The sequence below is a fragment of the Xiphophorus maculatus genome, chromosome 13 (genome assembly GCF_002775205.1).
Source record: "Xiphophorus maculatus strain JP 163 A chromosome 13, X_maculatus-5.0-male, whole genome shotgun sequence".
Lineage (NCBI taxonomy): Eukaryota > Metazoa > Chordata > Actinopteri > Cyprinodontiformes > Poeciliidae > Xiphophorus > Xiphophorus maculatus.
Window position 1 is genome coordinate 21,046,801 of NC_036455.1, and position 16,726 is coordinate 21,063,526.

The 16,726-nt window shown below is 39.0% G+C and overlaps 1 protein-coding gene across 2 annotated transcripts in view; it reads right to left on the bottom strand.

The window, feature by feature from the left end:
* tbc1d5 (TBC1 domain family member 5) overlaps positions 1-15,428 on the bottom strand; it is a 29,234-nt gene extending 13,806 nt beyond the window's left edge. For both annotated transcript variants that reach the window (XM_023345030.1, XM_014470116.2), the window contains exons 1-14: positions 15,341-15,428; positions 6,991-7,042; positions 6,186-6,303; positions 5,562-5,619; positions 5,333-5,441; positions 5,088-5,177; positions 4,300-4,374; positions 3,119-3,186; positions 2,930-3,032; positions 2,147-2,235; positions 2,006-2,056; positions 1,831-1,900; positions 400-572; positions 155-297 (exon numbers count right to left, since the gene is read on the bottom strand). In XM_023345030.1, the coding sequence (XP_023200798.1) occupies positions 155-297; positions 400-572; positions 1,831-1,900; positions 2,006-2,056; positions 2,147-2,235; positions 2,930-3,032; positions 3,119-3,186; positions 4,300-4,374; positions 5,088-5,177; positions 5,333-5,441; positions 5,562-5,619; positions 6,186-6,285 (1,129 nt within the window). In that variant the 5' untranslated portion in view covers positions 6,286-6,303; positions 6,991-7,042; positions 15,341-15,428. The remainder of the gene's footprint in view (positions 1-154; positions 298-399; positions 573-1,830; positions 1,901-2,005; positions 2,057-2,146; positions 2,236-2,929; positions 3,033-3,118; positions 3,187-4,299; positions 4,375-5,087; positions 5,178-5,332; positions 5,442-5,561; positions 5,620-6,185; positions 6,304-6,990; positions 7,043-15,340) is intronic.
* Between the last annotated feature and the right edge of the window lie 1,298 nt (positions 15,429-16,726).

Below are 16,726 nucleotides of genomic sequence, written 5' to 3' on the forward strand. Positions count from 1 at the left end.
GCTGCCTTCTGCTTCATGAAATATGACCTCATCTGATTAAATGAAGCAGAGTAAATGTGATTCTTCAGCTCACAAGTGTCTTATCAAATTACATGCCACAAAGGCCAACACATGGCTTCTACACTGGAGGATCTGGGCAATAAATGGAGCGTACGAGCATCTCGGATGTAGAGCAGCATGGCCACGAAGACGTAGTCCACCAGATCCAGAGTGATGCTGTCGGCGAACAGAGCGTCCCACACTACTAGCAGGTCCTGGAGGGGAAATTCACGGCCGAACAGCAGGCGAACCCACCGGCTGAGGGACAGGGAGGGGAAAAGAAAAAAAAAAAAACTAAATAGGGGCGTCTGTGCAGAGATGAGAAAAGATTAAGGTTAAGCTGAAGGAGAAGCTACTGACATGCCGTAGATCTGCGGAGCGATCTCCAGCCGGTTCAGGTGCATGTGGAGCTCGATGTCGTGCTTCTTCACCAGTTGGTCCTGGATGCGGTTCACTTTGGTCACCACGGCGACAGACGGGCCAGCGTCCTGGGGCCGGGCGAAGGGGATGCTGGTGAGCATTTCTTCCTTACCCTGCGGAGAAACATGAACATATGAAACGGGCAGATTAACATGCATGACACCTGACTGGCGAACAAACAGCATCTAGCACAGCGTCTAGCACAAGTAATATTGGCGGTCAAACTTTTTCACATTTTGTCACATTGCAACTTGTGCATTTTTAATTACAATTTTGCGTGATAAAACAACTCGCACTGGATAATTGTAAGTGGAAAGAAAAGGATTAATTGCTTGTTTTTTTGGTTTGTTTTTTTTTTTTTTTTTTTTACAAATAATGATCTAAATAGTGAGACATGCATTTTAATTCACCCGGTCTGAGTGAAAAATATGTACAGCCATTATTTGTGTGTCTCTACCAGCTTTGTGAATCTAGAGATCGAATATCTGGCCGTTTTCTTTACAAAAAAGCTCAAACTCAGTCCGATTGGACGCCTGAAAACACCAGTTCCAAAGATTCTCAGTTGGATCCCCACACTACCAGTATAAAACATAAGTTATACAAAGATGAACCGTTATTTCTGATAGGTTAATTTTCAATTCAATTCTGCAGACAACAGGACTTTATTAATAGATTGAACATTTTTACATTTTAACACATTACAGCCATACAAAGTGTACTAAGCATGTGAAGAAGAAACCGAGTTATCTACAATAACCCTTGTGGCTGAATTTCTTTCTGTGCTTGTATACTTATGAATTTGCACCGATCGTCTTTGTAGGCGCCGTTTCTCTTACGAGCAGCACAGCTCGCCTTTCCTAAATTGCCAAACTGAGCGTGATCGTTTTCTATGAAACTATGCAGCAAGTAATTAAATTTTTACTTCACAGCCTCCACGTTCGTGGTCCGCTTTTAGACGCCACAGCAAAACTGAATCAGGTTACAGTTGGTCCAGCTTCCCACTTTCTACTGCAGTTCACTTCAAGCGGAGCAAAAACCGGCGGAGTGTGGCGCTTTTTCCAGGACAAAATTCCCGTGAAACGCGTCTGTTTAATAATTTCTCAAGAAATTATTAAAAAATGTATCTCTTTGTACGGCTGTCTTTGTATTAAACAGATATTAGAAACTCATACAGCCAGTCTTATGTCTGACAAAGCATTTGCTTATCCTCTGGTAACCTGCACATTAAACTGCATCAGCGGTTACCATGGCAACAGGCCGAGTGGCATCAAATCAAGCAGGGCCTCTGATTCAAGATTATTACTTAATGTCGGTGTAATCTAATGCGGCACAATCACAGAGCGCCGTTTCTCGCAGCGCAATCACACTGACCTTCCTCACTTCCCTCTCGAAGGTGGAGAACCACGGCTCCGCCGTCTCCATCAGCTGTGAGAACATGGCGCTGAACGCAGAACGGGGCACGAGTGAGGCGCGGATACGAGAGAGGCAAGAAATGAGACGACAACACTTGTCACAAGCCAAAAACCTTAATGCGCTCTGCACTCACTAGGCGTCGTGTTCGAGGTACGCAGGATCCAACAGACATTTCATCTCGTCACTGCAGGGAAAACGAAAATCAGAATCTGCCGACTGCAGAGAAGCAGACGTTAGCTGGAACTAAAGGGAAACGGATTCAGCACACACTGACCTGGGGCTGGCCGTCTCGCTGGCGTGTTGGAAGGCTTGATGGTCACAGTGCAGCACAAACACTATGGGGGCCAGCAGCTCGTGCATCCCCTGCACACACACACACGCACGCACACACACAGAGAGATGGCGCTATAAGGGTAGCGATAGATGGAAGAGCATGCTTCATTTGTGATCAGTCTTTTTCATAATGATGCACGAGGTTTCTAATTCCTGATGGCAGCTTTAATTTAGATATTATTAGCCAATGCCCCGCCATGTGTCACTTCCAGTTTGGAAAGTAGATGTTTTACTAGCCATCTATTTATTCGCTGGCACCTGTTACTGACACTGATAACCATAAGGTTACGGAGGCATTTTGTTCTTCAGCTTGAGGAAAGAAAGGAAGAAAATGGAAGACAGAAAAGGAAAAGAGCAAGAATTGCTATTAAGAAAAGAAGGGAGAGAGAATAAATACAGAAGGAGTAAGAAAAAGAAAGAAATGAGTATGAAAGAGCAAGTAAGAGAGTAAAATATAAAGGAAGGATAGGAAAGAAAGTAAGAAGGAAAGTAACAGAGTACAAGTAAGAAAGCGTAAGAAAGAGTAAAAAGGGAAAAGCAGTAAGAAACAGTAAGAAAAAAAGAGAAAAGAAGAAGGAAAGAGTAAGAATGAAAAGAAACAAAGAGATTATGAAAGAAAATAGATTAAGAAAATAAATCCTACACTTTTAGATACCTCATCCATCCAAAAATCATGATCATCAACACTATGACTCAGCCAAAGAAAGAAAACAAAAGGTGACACCTGTTTATAGAGCAGCTGCTCGTTCTCTCTGCCATAACAGAAGAGAATGTCGGTCAGCTTGGTCCTCACATCCTCGTTCTGGAAGTAACAGATCTCAGGGAATCTGAAGGAGGATAAGAACAAATGTGTGATTTCATGCAGCAGAAAATGTAAGTTTAAAAAAAAAAAAACAGACACACGGTTGCATACGTCCTAAAAACGTCCTGCTTGATCATCCCCTTCAGCTCTTTATCCTGGAAGAACTTGTTCCACAAACTCTGGGGACAAAAACACGACACAAATTAGGCAAATCTGAAGGATCTGTAGCAGGAGAAATAAACGTGCAGCCACATTAATTAGATACAATAATAAATGACTGAATAAATTAATGGATTAACAAAAGCTCATCCCTTTTGTGAAGACAGATGAATAAAATGCTCACTTCTCTAGTAGGGAGATTTTTAGCATCAGAAAACTTTAAGGCAACATTTCCATAATTTCCAGAAAAAAAATTTATGCAATTTGGGTCAAAGTATGAAAACTTATAACGAGTTTTGTTGAATTTAACTTAAGGTGAGTATTAATCAATTAAGTATATTTGTACACAACTCAGCAGCAAAGCACTGCAAAGTGCTCTACATCATAAAACACCATGCAGTCAACAATTGAACAAAACATGTGAGACAAAAGATGTAAAACATTACATCTTTATGAGTGCCACCAGCAAAATCATACACATCCGGTCAATGTTCCATTTGTTACGGCCGAAAAGCAACTCTTGGTAGAGTTACCAAGCGTGGTAACTCAGTTTTGATTTAAAGGAACTCGGCGTTTCAGATGTTTCGCAGTTTTCTGGAGGCTGGTTCCAGATTTGTGGTGCATAGAAGCTGAATGCTGCTTCTCTGGTTCTGGGGATGCAGAGCAGAACCAGAAGACCTGAGAGGTCTGGAAGGTTGATGCATCAACAACAGATCTTTAGTGCATTTTGGTGCCTTTCAGTCATTTATAAACCAACAACAGTATTTTAAAGTCTACAGAGTTACAGGGAGCCAGTGTAAGGACTTTATAACTAGGACGATGTGCTCCATCTTCCTGTTACTGCATATTGATCTCTATAATCACTACAAAACACTTTATGTGCACCAACACCTGGCAGGTTGTCATAAAAAACATTTTACATACTTTACATTCTGCTTTCCAGCTGTTTACCACATAAAGATTTGACACGATTATTTAATAAAAACTGTCCAACAAGTAGAGCAGCAACTGTTATTAGGATTCCGGGACCAACGCTGAGGGATCAGGATGTTGTCAATGTGACTTGCTAAGAATATTCACTCATTAGCATCCAAGACAAAGACAAAACCCGACGAAAAAGCACAAATTCTCACCCCCTCATCCTGGGACAGCGGATTGTTGACGACCAGGTCCTGCTGGCCCGCAGCTTTACGGGGGTTAGTGATGTGCTGTGACAAATGAACAATAAAGACAGAAAGATGAAGGACTACAATGCTTTCTACACACAATCTGGTAGATTTTGTTTTCAGGAAACAGAGCCAGCTCCTAGGTTCAATCACCGAGAGGATGTCATTCATCCAGGAGCTCGTCGTGTTTTTGAGTTAAAAAATGTTTAAAGTTGACGAGAAATTTGAAAATATCACTTGATAATTATGCATTATTGAAAGATTAGAAAATTTATACTTGAACACCAGCTATAAAGTCTTAAACATGCAAACATTTTAAGAAAAACTTAAATAAATAGGCAATGCTTAGCCAAGTAAAGCCTGGTGGCCCGCCAGGCCTTTAATACACTGGGGGAAAACCTGAAGTGTAAACACAGAACAAAGATAAAAGGCCTTGCTAAGATACTGGATGCCAAGAGAATTTCACTGTCAGCGACGCATATATTCGCTGAGTACAAAATACAGGACTTCATCAAGAAAAAACACTATGTAGATGTATGAAAATAACTTCTAAAGACATTACCCAGGGAGGTGTCAACCTGGCTATATGACACTGTCGTACATTAAAGGTCGAAAATTGATTACAAAACAATTTTAGCCATTTGCATGGCACTGTGTATTTAGATATTAGGGGGGGAAATACTATGTAGTGATAAAGCAGTAATAGTAAAAAAAAAAATAAATAAACTGAATGTTGAGCAGAATGGCACTCCCACCATCTCTTTGATTTTCTCATACTGAGCCCGGTGCTCCTTGGTCCGCTTGATCCACTGGCCCTTGTCCTCAGGAAGGACCTCCAGGTACAGCTGCCAACACAGGATATCGAATTGAAACATGCCGAAATCTGACCCTCCACGACTAAAAACTTTGAGCTTCTACTTTCCTCGAAAGTACTCTGTTCTATTAAAATAGATTACTTAATCAAAACTCGATCAGACGGCCTGATCAACTCGACGGCTACCTTCCAGCAAACGCTCCGGAAGCGACTACTCCTCAGCCGACCGTTGATGCCAGCCTGCCGGATCCTGGCCAGGTAATTACTGTTGAGGAACAAGTCGTCCCATTCTTTTCTGCACGTCAGGAGAAAGGCGATTAGGGGTTTTGGGCGGCTCGACCCAAATCCGACACCATAACTAATCAGCAGTGTCCTCCAAAAGGGAAGAGGTTCAAGTAAAACTGAAAGAACAGACCTGTAGGAGAGGAAGGTGGACTCAGACTGGGAGGAGAAGCTGCCATCAAGAGATCCTCCTGAAAGGTAACCAGAAGAGGGAGGTGTTAGTGCTGGAAAGTGAAACAAAAATACATTTTTCTTTGATGATATTTTTTTCTGTAAACTCCTAACAGAAGCTGCCTCCAAAGATGACTGGTTCTTTTTGGTTTTCATTGGCTTCGTTAAGGTCAAAGCAGCAGAAACGGCCAGAAGCGGGGGAAAGTCATGACAGAAAGCAAAGTGGCAAACTGCCTCTTGCTCTTTAATGGCGGTAATACGTCTAATTTGGCCTGCAGGTAAACAAGCATTCAAGTCAGAGAGCTGTCTATCAGCATTAGTTAAAGGAGTAGATCATTCCACAGAGACGCTCACAATGAATATTCATCAGTTCCACAATATTTTCTTTCTCTCCCACATAAACCTAAAAACATCCTTCGCCCTGAGGCTCACCCCGTCTCGCCTGTGACTCAAATCTCAGTCAGTTTTCATTTGATTTTATTTTGGCTTGTACATTTGTCGTGAACCTCAACTGGCTAAAAAGAGCCAGCTCGTTAGGTGTCTGTCGTTTTAGAAGCGGATCAAATTATTTCAGGGTTTGACATACTGCTGCGATTTTTGTTGAAATTGTGAAGCGGGTCGAAACCGGTCTCCTGCTGCTCGTCCGTCTGGAGCGGGTGGCGGGTCTCAAAGTTGGGGTGCTGCATGACTGCGGCCCAGCTGGACTAGAATGAGAAAAGTGAGGCAAAAACAAAACTAAAAACACCGTTTTACAGTGCAATTTAAAAATATTCAAACTCCTTGAACTTTTTCTTGTTCATTCACATTATGACTTGGTACTCAACGTATTTTATTTGCACTTTATGTAACAGACCAGTACTTAAAGTAGTGCACAAATGAGAATGGTAGATTTTTCTTGTTCTTGGCAAGGAAAAATATGCAAAATCTGGCATGCATTTATATGAATTCTTAGCCAATCTCTCTAAAGTTGCTTTAATTTTTTGTTGTTATAAAACAAAAAGAAAATGTAAATGTGTGCATTTTCTGCCCCATGTTGGTCATCATTTATTAGATCAAAATCACAGTTAAACATATTTCAGTTTGTGTCTGAAAACTGAAATATTTTCAGTTATTAAATAATTTTTACTATTATTTTTAATAGTAAAAATAATTACTATTTTTTTTTATGTAAAAAAAATAGTAATTATTTTGCAGATTACTAATAGATGAGTCAAAAACTTTCAGGATATTTAACTAAACTTCATCACCAACGTTCCTCATCATGTCTGACCAAGTAGATTTAGCAAAACCTGAGCTCTGCTTTGAAAAAAAAAAATCTGATCTGTTCTAAAAAAGAAACAAACAAACAAAAAAAAAAAAAAAATCAACTTTTAACTTGTTTGAGTGCTTACCGACAAAGCCGCGAGATTCTCCCAGGTCAAGACTCAGAAAGCCAGGATGTTTCTGCAGGAGGAAAGTATCACATCAGTAATGCGTCGACAAAAAGGGAAGCAAACCAAAAGAAAGAAAAAACAAGGCTACGCCATCTTCTTTGAACTGATAGGGACTTCACAGAACTCTGACAGCAGTTACAGTCGGTGAAGAATGACTGAAATTAACAAGAAGCACCGGAGATGTCTGAGGTTCCACTGAGCTCACGCTGATATATGAAGAGAGTCGACAAAGCTAATGAAGTCATTAGAAAAGCAAATAAATACATCACTTAAATGTTTTGATGCCAGACTTTCCTTCTACTAGGAAATAAACAGAGGCGTTTCTGAAATACGAGAACTATAAAACGTTCTTTATGAATCCGAAGCCCAACCAGGTAAACTAGTATACAGTACAGACCAAAAGTTTGGACACACCTTTTAATTCAACGAGTTTCCTTTATTTTCATGACTATTGACATTGTAGATTCACACTGAAGGCATCAAAACTATGAATAACACATGTGGAAATATGCACTAAACAAAAAAGTGTAAAACAACTGAAAATACCCCTTATATTCTAGTTTCTTCAAAGTAGCAACCTTTTGCTGTGATTACTGATTTGCACACACTCTGCATTTTCTTGATGAGCTTCAAGAGGTCGTCACCTGAAATGGTTTTCACTTCATAGGTGCCCTGTCAGGTTAATAAGTGGGATTTATTGCCTTATAAATAGTCATGAAAATAAAGAAAACCCATTGAATTAGAAGGTGTGTCCAAACTTTTGGTCTCTACTGTATAGTCAGACTTAATCGGCAGCCTTTCTTATGAATAGGAGACATTTTTCACCTCCCCTTCCCCCTTTGCGACTATTTCAAGATGAAACCTAAAAGGAAGGGCGGATTTTTCTTCAGCTGGAGACGTGTCTGCATTTTGGGCAGCGAAGGATCAAAGAAATCATGGCAACATCAACTTTTGAGAACAGGGAGAGAATCTGGGTCATTAAGAGGGAGTTGGGTAGAGAGCCAGGAGCCGACTTCCCCGATGAGGTATGTTGATACATCCAAACAGAAGGCCACCCTGAGGCAAACCTTCTCTCGCTGCTTTTAGGTTACAAAACAAGTTTGTGCAGAGCCAGTTACGTTCTCGATGGTAATTTGTGAACATAGATGCTCGAAAGTCACACTTTCCAGAGGTACCTTGACATTTTCTAATTGAATATCGTTGAATAACGGTTGTTTCAGAAGTTCTCTTCTCTAAGAAACATGACGAACATAATGTTAGCCTTCCGTTAGGGTTGTAGATCTAAACAGTACAGAGCCATTCAATAAATTAGAAGGTTATTTAAAAAGCCCATTTGTTTTAAGGAGATGGATGTTTGAAAACCTTTATTTTAATGATGATGACTTTCCACTTACAGTTACTGAAAAGTGACATTTAAAATGAGAATATTATATAAGAAAAACTTTTTTTTTTTTTTAAATAGCAATGTGGGCTTATTGATGAGTATGTTTAACACCTGATTAAAAGATACTTTTAATCTGACAAAGCGAGACTCATCGGGACGTAAATTCTAATTTACTGAATAAAACTGTAAAAAAAAAAAGGTGCAGATGAAAAGATTTTTTTCCTTTTTTTAAAAAAACACAACAAGGCTATCTATTAACATGTTGAATAAATCTAGAATGTATGCAATCAAATCAAATGCTCTTTGCACCCCATCTAAACAAATAACACTGATTTTCAAATTCAGGAGGTCAACATGCAACTCTTCAGAAGCAGAAGCTCTTTTCAGTGTACAGCGCAGGCAACCCGTCCAAACCTGAGTACATCTCAGATGCACACAAGTCAGAACTCAAGTTTAAGCAAAATCTTAGCAGTTTCTAACCCAATTACCTGAAACTGACGTATAATATTTACTCCAAAAGAAATATATGTATATACATTTACGCTCAAAGAAAGACAGTAGCAATGTGTCAATACATGTCGATGACAAATTTCCGAATGAATCAAAAGAGGAACTGCTTTTATTTAGAGGAACTGTGATTAGATTGAGGAACTTATTGAAGTGGCTTAGTGTATTAAACATGTGGCAAAGTTTGTGTTTTTATTGCCCACTGCTTCAAAATCTATATAGTCCTCTAGACAGGGGGAGGAGGAGCTATTTTACTTGGTTCAAGCAAAAAAACATTATTCAGAAACCATGTTCTAAATCAGCTTCTGTCGTCACATTTAAAAATCTGACGTACTCCAAGATGTGCTACGAAGTGAAAAATAAATAGTGAAGTTCTGAGTTTTGAGTTGCAGCCAAAAAGGCTAATTTCCAAATGAACAACAAGCGCTAATGTTTCAGTAGGAAGCGTCTTTGGTTGAAATAACACCAGCTTCAAAGGCAAGAGAACAAGATGTAGGATAAGATGCGAGTATCACTTGATTCCATGAAAACCTTCCAGCATGAAACAATAAGAAAATCTCAACATGTTCGCTTTTCAACAATATGGCATCTTCAAACGTAAAGTGTGACGGCCAACACTATTTAGAGGTTAAGATGTCAAGTTTTGTACTTGATGTGCCACTCAAAAAAATATATTTTTGTATTGTTATTGCTATTATAAGTTCAGACATAATTTCCAGACTTCAAGTCTAAAATCTTTGTTTTTGTGGCTTAAGAGGAGCTGTTCAAAACCCACGTCGCCATTTCTGCTGTAAATATGGTTATGTTAGAGCACATTTGTCAAACTCCAGTCCTGGAGGGCCTCTGCCCTGCAACTTTTAAATGTGCCTCTGCTGCACCACACCTGAATAAAATAATTAGGTCATTAGCAAGGCTCTGGAGAACTGATCTACACAAAAAGGAGGTAATTGAGCCATTTCATTCCAGCGTTTTGTACCTGTGGCACATCTAAAAACTGCAGGACACGGGCCCTTGAGGACTGGACTTTGACAGCCCTGTGTTAGAGTATTTTACCCAAACAGCAATACTTCTTTTCTTTGCTCTAAAAAAATATCTGAACAGGGAAAATCGTTTGGTTTACTCAGCAAGCATTTATCAGTGTGGCCGTTATTCAAGTTTTAAGGTCACATCATTTGATTTAGCAGATTTTAAAGAAGCACCGAATCACAAGCAACCAACCAGACCGAAATAAAACTGGATTAAAATACCAAGCAGGTAAACCATGAGTCCATTCATCCCTGCCGAGTTCTTAGACGAGTTGAACTTTGTCTTCGAGACACTCTAGATTAACCCAGTTATTTATCTTTCATTCGCTACAAAATTTAAGATTATTCAGTGTTTATGATAATGCTTTAACTAAAGCTAAGCTCTGCAGAATAGCAGCACTGATCTGCAGAGCACTGTCTTTCTTTCACAGACTTTCCCCTTATTAGTTGTGGAAAGAACCAAAACAAAGAGGCCTCTTAAAACCTATTAACCATGTGGATGAAACACTGCTCGACAGATTGGCAAAGAAATGCCAGGAATATAGAAATGATATCGTATGAATAATGCATGGCTCTGTTTTGTTAGAAAACATCTGTCCCACTCAGAGACTAATGCTCTCCTTAAGTCGGCTCATTTTTTTTTCTCCTTCCCAGTAAATGATCAGAACTAATCCACAACTAGAGAACAATAGAGGAATGCTGAAAAAGGTAACTAATATTGGCGTTTTTTTTCTTAACCTTACTTGAACAATATAACAAAACTGGCTTATAGTTGCTTGAGTGGGCAGAAGTATATTAAAAATCTGGTTATGCAGTAATGAATATCAATTCATATTAAAAACTAAGAGAAATCATTTTCCTCCACAAGCCAGACTGCAGACACACATCAGGCTTTTTTCATTTTCTCTCCAAAACTAGACTTTCTAAGGTTCGTATGTGTCTGTCGTTTGGATGAAAGATGCACGTTTAAAGGCTTCAGGCTTGAGGCCTTTGTGCGGTTCCACAATCTGGTGTAAAGTGACGCCTCTGCTGTAAAACGACAACTGAACACTGGAAAACTTTGAGAGTATTCAACGCAGATTGTGTATTATTTAATCCCCCGTAACTAGAGTAACTTCAATAATTAACAGCAAAGATGTTTTACGAGACACTCAAATCAATTCATAATAAACTGCATGAATAAATGAATAGACAAATAATAGTCCATCTGTTTCAAGGTATATTTTTTGTTCCTGAAATGTTTAAACAAAAAGACTGAAATGCAAAAATCCAGATTGCCCGACTGATTGTTGCAGTTCCACAGGGAAATTAAGCACTGCTCTTACACATTTTTTGTGATTAACAGCGTTTGTGTTATCGCCTGAAATCACGGCCAACTAAAGAGAAAACAATCAGGTTCGAAAATGCCATTCAGAGAGACTCTTAAATTAAATTGTCCAAACCGAAACATCCAATCCAACTTTGGTCACAGTGAAAGAAAAGCTGACTTTTTTTTAAAATTATTTTTATATTTCTAATAAATTCACTCAGGATAAAAGGCTAATAACACTCTCTTCATTTGAATGCTTTGTTATAGAACTGCTGGGAAAACTAGTCTCAGGTTGAAGGTAGCTGACATAAAATTTTAACAAAGAGAAAAAAAAAAAACAGTAAAACACTCCCATAATAATGAAGTCCAGGGTTTATGGATAGGTTGTAAGATACAGGAACTAATAATTGGACATGTTAGCCACTTTTTGTGTCAGCACAGCGGGACATGAAGGCAAGGTAAATAAGAGACGTGTTGCCGAGCGCTAGTCTGAGCTCACTTTTCAGTGTGAATTGGAAGGACTCGTGTGGTGATAATCATAAGGTTTGTTGATTTCTGTTTAGTTCCCTCCCCCCCCCCAACAGGCATGGACCAGCTTCTGGCATGAAGGCGAGGCCAGCTTTAAAATGCTGCGAATTCAAAACTGATGACGTTTGTCTGTCCTGTCTTTCATACAACTTAAAACCCTTTTAACAAGATGACAGAAAAATTCCAGTGTGAACAGAGTCTATGGATCACACTGCAACAATGTCATATAACACTTGAATAGTTGAAGTATGGAAATTAAAGGCACAAATCACTCACTGAGGTAATATTCTACATTTATATTAAACGTCTAAACAACATCCGGATGACAAGTCTACTTGAAATTAGTTATCTTGTTAGCATCACCTGTTACACCAGAGTTATTTGACATAAGAGCAAAAGGAAGACTGACGTGAAAACTCGTGAAAAGAAAACTTGCAAAAAGTCATGCTGCTAAATTTAGCAGGTGCTTATTAGTGATGCACTGATCAAGCCTTTTCTTGTCTGAAAGTGAAACCTGTTGGTTGATGTGTTTATACATCAAAAATTTGAGAAACTCCAAGTTTGTTACCCATTTAATGAATAGGGGGTGAGGGAGAACCTAACTTTTCTGGTCCACTGATCAGAGCTGATCAATGAAAAGTGGAAAATTCTGACCTAAGGTTGATTGATTAGAAAAAAATTCCCACTATGTATTCACCCAAGTGAAGATATAGTAAAGATAACATAAGTGCAACAATGATTATGATATTTTATAGCGCAGCAGTGGAAATAATTGTTTTCCTGCTTTAATAATGCAATTACATCATGTGAAACAATTCAAGTTTTGGATTCATATAGGTATCAATATAGGGTGAAACTGTTGTAGTTTTACAGAAAGAATTACTTCCCATGTCTAGTACAGAATCATCTGGAAGCAAGAGAAAGAATGAAAGTAAGCACACCTTTTCTGCCCTTAAGCAAGAAAAAAAAATATTGGCCTCACTTGCTCTCTCAAAACAATTTCAAGTTTAAAAAAAAAGATGCTTTGTTTTCCATTCCATTTGAGCTCCTATTCATTAAATATTCCAGAGTCACTAAGGAACAATATTAGATGTCTATGAATAAAACGATTAAACTAATTAGCAGATTCACTTAACCTTGAGAGAAGGACATATGATGCTGATAAGAAACCTACAAGCTAAAGGACTTGCATAAATCTACATAACAAAACACAATAAAGTGTTACGTTCCTCACTGCCATAAAGAAACAAAAAGGCCAAACTAGTTTTGTAACTACAGCCAGATTAGTCAGTTGAATTAGACAAATCGGTTTAATACGAGATCCACTTTCGTCAGAGTAGACTGCTGCAGAATGAAAACCAGTAAACATGCATGATGAGAAGAGCTGCGAAAACTAAAAAAGGTGGATCAGTCAAAGAGAAACATCCCAGCTAAACAAACTCACATGTCTTTAGTTCAGCACATAGCGAGAGCTCAGGAGCCTTTACAGTCACATGCTCTGCAAAGAGCTGAGAACTTACTCAGAATCATGGCGTTTACAAAATACCATGAAGTTTCCAAGTCTTGACTGATTCAATTAGTGGACATCTGTGCTTAAAGGATGAACTTGAAGACTAGTAGGCCAGCTGGGGGCTTGAATACCAGCAAGGGGTTATGATAAAAAAAAAAAATAGATGGGGATAGTTTTTTTCTCTCCTAACTACTTTATTAGAGTTCGCTCAATCGTTTTAGCACATGCATCCTGTCTGTGCTGTGCAAAGGAGACAATGAAAGGATTCTTTTGCTGAACCGTTGAAAATGCTCTGTAATCCGCATTGTCAGCTGCGGCTGATAAATGCCTCTTGAACAACAGTAAAAAAGTTAAACAGACTTAAAAGTTTTGCCCACAAGGGAAATCTGTTGTTATTAGAGAAATCATATCCATGAGAACAGGGTTACTGGAGACCATACAACTCCACTGGAACTAATTAGCAATCAGCAGGTCGTAAGCTAAACATCACACTTCTTTGCGAACAGTGAATGCAACACACCCGTAAACATTAGCAAGTTGCACTGACAAAAACACTCTTTGGTGTTGATGAGGTTACTAAGTGGAGAGGACTCCTTAACCTTTTCAGCATCAGAGAAATGCTACATTAGGTCAGATGAACCTCAAAAGGTGTATGAGATTTCTAGAAAGTAAACTGCATTTTCTAATAGTGTCCTTCAGCTGTTCTATTAGGCCATTACTTTTAAAAAGAAAATCAGGTGGCTAATTGTACACACAGCAAAGTTGTTTTAACCCTTGGAATAATAGAATTTTGATCATGCAACCATATGAAATGTTGGCAGTCTGTTGAAAACCCCACAGCTGAGGTCTACTTATTCTACACAGACAGATGTCTTGATCAGTGATTAGGAGGCCATAATGATGAAAAATCTGATATTTTAGACTCCTTTCTATAAATTAATCAAGAATAAGAATTCCTGCAGTATTAACCATTCAAGCAGCACTCTGTAATTTGACGTGGCATGATGCATTCACAAATAAAATAAAAAAACCATACATTTTAATCCACACATAGGGAAAATCTTTGTAATTCATTGAATTGCTATTGGAATTTCAAAAACTACTTACTATTAAATAAACTGAAGCAAATTTCACTTCCTTATTAAAAAAAAGAGGACAATTGTAATAGATCAAAAGCAAAAACCAAAAAAATAAATCAGTATTATCAACCAGGAATGTTCTCATATACTGTAATTCACATGCAAAATACTGTCAGGATGAGTTTATAGCAGGGCTGTCAAACTCCAGTCCTCAAGGGCCGGTGACCTGCAGCTTTTAGATGTGCCACAGGTACAAAACACTGGAATGAAATGGCTTAATAACCTCCTCCTTGTGTAGATCAGTTCTCCAGAGCCTTGCTAATGACCTAATTATCTTTATTCAGGTGTGGTGCAGCAGAAGCACATCTAAAAGTTGCAGGACAGCGGCCCTCCAAGGACTGGAGTTTGACACAGGTGGTTTGCAGAAAATATAAACTGAAATCCAATTGTACGCAATCAGTCCGATTATAGATGGTTTCGAGTTACAAACTAAAGAACAAAAAGTCCAATTCAACCCAACTGCGACGCAGTACCATGCCATACAGGTCATAAAGCGAGCAAGGCATAAACACTGAGTGTAACATGCTCACAGAGTTTTCTTTCTGCGCTGTGGGAAAGTCGCAGCCATCACTCGGACGTTACAAAACCGAACAATAGCTTCGCTAACATGTGGCCTCCAGCTGCTACAATGCTAAATGAAGGCTAAACTAACTGAATAGCCGGAACACCACCAAACGCAGCCGTCAGCTGTCACAGAACATGAACCGAGATGACAGCACAGCTAATGTCGCTAGCTAGGCTATTAGCACGTACACGAACCAGTGCACGGGCCCAGTCGCTACTTCCGACACACACTGGCACGAGACGAAGTTGCAACACGCGCATTTCCTCCTCTCGCGAGCCTCACATTCACGTTCAAAAGCGTGATTACGAGTCGTTACAGAGGTGTGAATGTTGCTCACATACCTGTCCGGATCATGCAGGGACCCTCATTCTGATGCTGTGAGCCTGACTGCTGATTTGTAAACACTAGCTGGTCAGGCGGGTATGCTGCAGATCAGCTGACTGGTCACGTGATCAGCTCATCAAATGTGACGTTTTTTTATGCAGCCCAAAAGGAAATTCTTCGTTGTTCTTTTATTCAGAGCAAGATGTTTGACGCTTTTCATGTGGTGCGTGGTTTAAATTGTGCTGTAACACGTTTTAGACGCGCTGATAACGTTACTGGAGTTGATACGGAGTCCCCAAACAAGTGCAAACACTCGTGTCATAAAGAAATACTCCATGAAGTATGTGAATAAATATATTTACTACAGCTGTAGGAACTGTGTATCCTAAAGGTCACATTGTTCAATAAAGAATGAACTAGGAATTTGTGAACTGTGAAACAAAAAAATTCTAATAAGAAGAAATTAAGAGAGTTAGGTTGTCTTATGTTTTTCTGTTTTTCCAGAACATTTTATGTTAAAATTGTCCACAGGTTTATGGTTAAGGCTCATCCCAAAATGATTTTTCTTCCTATTTCTTCTGTCTAAAAGTCTTGTCCTTCCACTCTTGTAAAGAAATTCCTGGATCATTAAAGGACTTGGTTACTATAGAGATTAGTAATAAAAATGAGCCACGGTTCTTCACCACTGGTTGTTAATTGACATACTTATTCAGAATATTTTGCCTCATTCTTTCCATATTTTCCTCTTTCATTGTACATACAGTATAATCAATATAATAATACTGAAATTCATTCATCCATCCGGGGGGTAAATAGGTGCGGGAAGGAAGTGTATAACTCTTAGGTATATTTACATTTTAGTAGCTTTCAACAAATAAGCAATTTCCCCTTGGGGATCAATAAAGTATATTCTATTCTATTCTAAACCTAAACATTTTTCTCCCAAAGCACTGTGGTGCATTCTGTCAGTGTCTTCAAGATGCTGGTGTGGCGATGTTTCAGGAATTAGACTCTGCAAAGTTTTATTTTCTGGATGGATGGAGTATCTAAGTTAGAACCATGACTTAGAGAGACGACTCCTGTCCTAGCCATTTATCACTCCGTTGTGAACCTCTCCAGGGAATGCTGAAGGTCACATTCTATGGATGCCAGCAGGACCACGTCATCTGCCAAAAAACAAAGGTGCAACCCTGAGGTTCAAATCCACACAGTCTTGTCTTCATAAATACACGTTCTACCCATGAACACCACAAACAGAATCCAGCCTCCTCTGGATTTTTTGCATGCATGGACCCAGTAGCCAATAAGACGTTGTGCCGTTTGAAACTGAAGTTTGAAAATAATTAGATTTTTTTTTTTTTATCCCCAGAAATTTCTTCTCCGTGTAACTTCAGCGTAATTTT